Source organism: Leptidea sinapis, chromosome 33, assembly GCF_905404315.1.
Source record: "Leptidea sinapis chromosome 33, ilLepSina1.1, whole genome shotgun sequence".
Classification (NCBI taxonomy): Eukaryota; Metazoa; Arthropoda; class Insecta; order Lepidoptera; family Pieridae; genus Leptidea; species Leptidea sinapis.
In genome coordinates this window covers 1,085,632-1,090,209 of record NC_066297.1, presented here as the reverse complement: position 1 = coordinate 1,090,209, position 4,578 = coordinate 1,085,632, and the positions used below count along the sequence as shown (strand labels likewise).

The 4,578-nt window shown below is 36.9% G+C and overlaps 1 protein-coding gene across 1 annotated transcript; it reads left to right on the top strand.

Annotated features, from left to right (window-relative positions):
* Positions 1-371: 371 nt before the first annotated feature.
* On the top strand, positions 372-3,902 carry LOC126974678 (uncharacterized). Its single transcript, XM_050822236.1, has 3 exons — positions 372-868; positions 2,676-2,771; positions 3,852-3,902. Exons 1-2 carry the CDS (start codon positions 375-377, stop codon positions 2,689-2,691), a joined length of 510 nt encoding a protein of 169 aa, XP_050678193.1. The 5' UTR covers positions 372-374; the 3' UTR covers positions 2,692-2,771; positions 3,852-3,902.
* Positions 3,903-4,578: the final 676 nt, after the last annotated feature.

The window sequence follows — 4,578 nt, the reverse complement described above, 5'->3', positions numbered from 1 at the left end:
GCTCACAGAGCATCGACTAGCGACAAATCGCGCCACACGTAAATGTCCCAAGCGACGTTGGGCGACATCGCTCGGGACACGTGGATTTCGTGTCGAGCGACAGAGTCGAGGGACAAATGTCCTCTTGTGAAAACGCGGCATTAACAGCAGAAGTCAAACAGTAATAATGAAAAATTCAAAAACAAAGCATTGATAGCACGAAAATATCAAGACAGTTACCAAACGTTAATGAATCTGCAAACCGTACTGACATAACGGACGGACGAGCGTGAGGGGGTGAAAGTGGAACGGGAGGGGCTTCACGTTCCAGCGAGATCTAGAGATAATGTGGCAGTTTAGTACTGTGTCGTTTATCACAATAGATAATTCAATTAATGAAATTGCAGGTAATTGAAAAAGTAGACAAAATGTCGCTTTATTTTACACTTCTTATGGTTGTCTGTTCATTTTTTGGATTAATACTTTTTAATATTTCACCGATGTGGTACAATGTTGCAAATGGAGTATTTAAAAAGGAGTATCGTGCAAATGTGTCAGTGCGATTCTCAATCATTTATGAGTACCCTGGCTTCAAGCCGGAGGATTATTTTGTGTTCGTAACATATCTTAATGTGTATTTGTCATATGCGTGTACGATATCTATCTGCGCGATAGACTTATTACTGTGCCTTATGGTTTTCCAAATAATTGGGCACATTCAAATACTGCAAATGAATCTTGATGGTTTTTCGAGGCCTAAAAATGAGAAATCAGCAATCGTTGTTTATCAAAATCAATCGATTAACAATGACAAATTTGATGAAGAGGAAAATAGATGTATTCATCGTAACCTTATTGAAAATGTGGAGCATCATAGATTTATTGTGAGGTTAGTTCACATGATTTTTTACCTACGCGACACTTATACGGTTAGAAATTTAATGGAACAGATGGTCCATTTTAGTCACCTCAATTTGTGACTTAGGTTGTGTTTGTCTGTTTCATCTAAAAGTTGAACAAGACATTTACAAAATTTATCAACGATACGTTACTCGAACGGTTTTCTCAGTGGAAATACACTCGCACGGAACGTGAGAAATCGCGGGTTCGAGTCCCGCATCGTTTATAAATATTGTTTATAAATTTAAGTTGTGTTTTTATCCCAGAAGTGAGGGCTATCACATTAAAAAATAACAAATTTGCAAGAGCGACATCTCAAGTCAATTTCCTAAAATGCAATATATGCAAAGTAGTCAACTGTAAAGTAGATCTTGTAGATGAAGCCACAACCTGAGAGTTGAAAAAGACATATAATACAAGATTTATCAACGATATGTCACTCGAACGGTTGGATTAATGGAAGAGCACTCGCACGGCACGCGAGAGGTCGCGGGTTCGAGTCCCGCACGTTTTATACTTTTTTTTATACATACCTTTTGTGTAATTAATCCCAGAAGTGAGAGTTATATCTTTAAAAAAAAATATCAAATTGTTTACATCAGATTTGGTAGAATATAGGATTTCCAAATCTATTCAAATAGAAAATCGGAAAAGATTTGACAAATGTCTGCGACTTTAAAAGTTGATAAGAATCTTAATTTTTTTTAATTATCTTTATTATTTCACATGTTTGTTTATGTTGTATTTGTTGTAATTAATGATGTGGTCAGTTTTACAGACGATATGTCAGCATGTTTTGGGCCAATAATAGCTGCAAATTATTTATATCAATTACTCGCGAGCTGTGTATTGCTTCTGGAATGTTCCCAATTGGTACGAGTTATATGATACTTAAAATATCTGTTCGGTCCTAGAATCCAATAATTGTATATATTTGTTTTAAAGTAATATTAAAAATTATGCACAATTTATTGTATGTGCTAGTTAGCTAGTAGTGGTCATTACTTGCCTATGGAGAGGTGTAATCGCAGTGCTGCTAAGACGACCGCGACGTTACCTATTGGATAGTGATCTTCTCCGCCTATTTTTTTTTCTCGTGGCAGGCTTTATTATACTGTTATTGGCATGGTTCCTTTCTCTAAAACTTTATCGAGGAAAGTGATGACTGTTCCACGGGTTAGGCGCTATTTATGATGGCAGAACGATCTAGAACTTCATATTTAACAACAAAAACAGGGTGTTGTTAAATATGAAGTTATGCTATTGAGTTTTTTTATGATATATTTTATGATATTTTTACATTTTTTTATAATATACGACATAAAACTAACCACGGCTGATATTGTATAGATACGTATAAATATACTAAGCGCATGCATGCATTTATGAACTAACCGGTATTAGGTCTAACAACTTTTTTTTTTATGACAGTAAGGGATGAGACGGGCCGAACGTAATGCTGATGGTAATTGATACGCCCTGCCCATTATAATGCAGTGCCACTCGGGATTTTTGAAAAACCCAATATTTCTGAGCTGCACTACAATTGTGCTGCTCGTCACCTTCAGCCATAATATGTTAAGTCTCATTTTCCCAGTAATTTTACTAGCTACGCCCTTCAAACCGAAACACAGTAATGTTTACATTACTGCTTCACGGCAGAGGAGCCATTGTGTTAACCATTATCTAGCCGGCATCCTGTGCAAAGGAGCTTCCCACTGATAACTAAGTATAATAAGAAGATAATTAAAGTAAATTTCATAAAAATATATATTAATTCAAATTTTATTTTTTAGGACTCACAAGCTTTAGCTCGATTCGGACCCTTAACAGTTATAAGTCTAGCACAATTAATAGAAATTTCAGTTATTTTTGAAATTATTGGATCTTTGGTAAGTAGGTATCTTTATAGAAATGGCATTTAGTAGTAAATAAACAGGCAACGAGGTACATCATAAAGTAAAAACTAAATAGTTAATATCCCTCTTCTTTGAGTAATGTTCACTTTATGGCATTGCTGCTGCGATTGACTTGTATTCAGCATTACAAGCGACATTCGCAATAAAATCGCTTGTGATTATCGTACAGAATCCAATTCGTCACACGATACAATTCACAACACAAAATCTCCGCCTTTTTATTTACTGATTCGATTCAAATGGGAAATATATCGCTTTGCTAAAATCAAATCTTGTCGCTAATTCCTTTGCAGTTTGGTGCAAATCAGCTTTTACTTTCGCAATCAATTCATTATTATTTACTTTATTGTCTTCTACGGTTCATTTCATTAAACCCTTTGGATTCGCTTCCGTAGTAATAGTAAACGCACCTTGTTTTTTTTCACATTGTGGGCACAATCTTTAGCCGTGTCCTCTCCACTCTCCATAGACGTTACGTTATTTCTTGCTATTACAAAGTTTTTTAAATATTGTAAGTAGATTTAGTTAGCAAGAACCCCGGATTGGGTAAAGGCCTCCTCCAAATATGCCCATGTGTGCTACGTCTATCCAGTTTGGGCCAGCTGTCCGTCTGAGGTCGTCTTCCCAACTAGTTGCTGGCCTCCCTCGGCTTCACTTGCCCGCTGGGCCGCTCCACGATGTTACTCTCGCAGTCCATCTCTAGTCTATCTCGCGACATGGCCAATCCATTTTCATTTTGGTTTTAATGCATAAGTTAGAGCGTCGGTCGCATTGGTGGTTCTTCTTATCTTAGTATGTCTTACTTTATTAATCTTCCTTATGTTGACCATACTCCTCTCTAGCCCACTGACAGGTCCTGATTTTATTTGTGGCTACTAATAATAATTTAGGCCTACTCCTAATAACTTCTATTAAAAATCTCTATATTTCATATATATCCATCTTTACTACTTTTAGAGCTATCATCCTTTTTACTTGTATCAGCTTTGCCAAATTCATCCAAATATTTTATCCAATCAATGTGGGGTACGAATTATGCTATTTATTTTTCAGAGTGAGAAGCTTATTGACAACGTGTATGGGTTGCCCTGGGAATGCATGGATGTAAGGAATCAAAGAACTGTGTATATATTCCTGAATCGCGTACAGAAGACCATACATGTCACCTGTATGGGAATGACACCCGTGGGCGTAGGAACTATGGCTGCGGTTAGTATGAAGGCTGAGTTCTATAAAGCGTACTTTGAAAGACTTTGCTCAGACTTTTCTTACGTTAAACTTAGTTGAGTTTGATAAAACGGAACTTGACCTTTTTTTTTATGAAAATAAGGGACGAGACGAGCAGGACCTTCAGCTGATGGTAATTGATACGTCATGCCCATTACAATGCAGTTGATTGACAAGGATTCTCGAAATACCCAAAATTCTGAGCGGCACTACAATTGTGCTCGTCACCTCGAAACATAAGATGTTAAGTTTATTTGCCCAGTAATTTCACTAGCTACGGCGCCCTTCAGACCACAAACAGTTACCCAGTAATGTTTACGCATTATTGCTTCACGACAGAAATAGGCGCCGTTGTGGTACCCATAATCTAGCCGGCATCCTGTGCAAAGGAGCTTCTCACTTGTGAATTGCATTTACCTTTGCATTGGGCTGTCTTAGCATAACCTAGGCATAAATTCAGCTGTCAAATGACTATGAACAAGAAATCATAGATTTTGCTAAGCTTACAGTTAGCTAAGTTTTACATAAGTAAAGTCTCAGCAAAGTCTAAGAA

What these genes read in the sequence shown, in the direction of transcription:
- LOC126974678 (XM_050822236.1), top strand. Translation starts at nt 375, where the DNA reads ATGAAATTGCAGGTAATTGAAAAAGTAGACAAAATGTCGCTTTATTTT.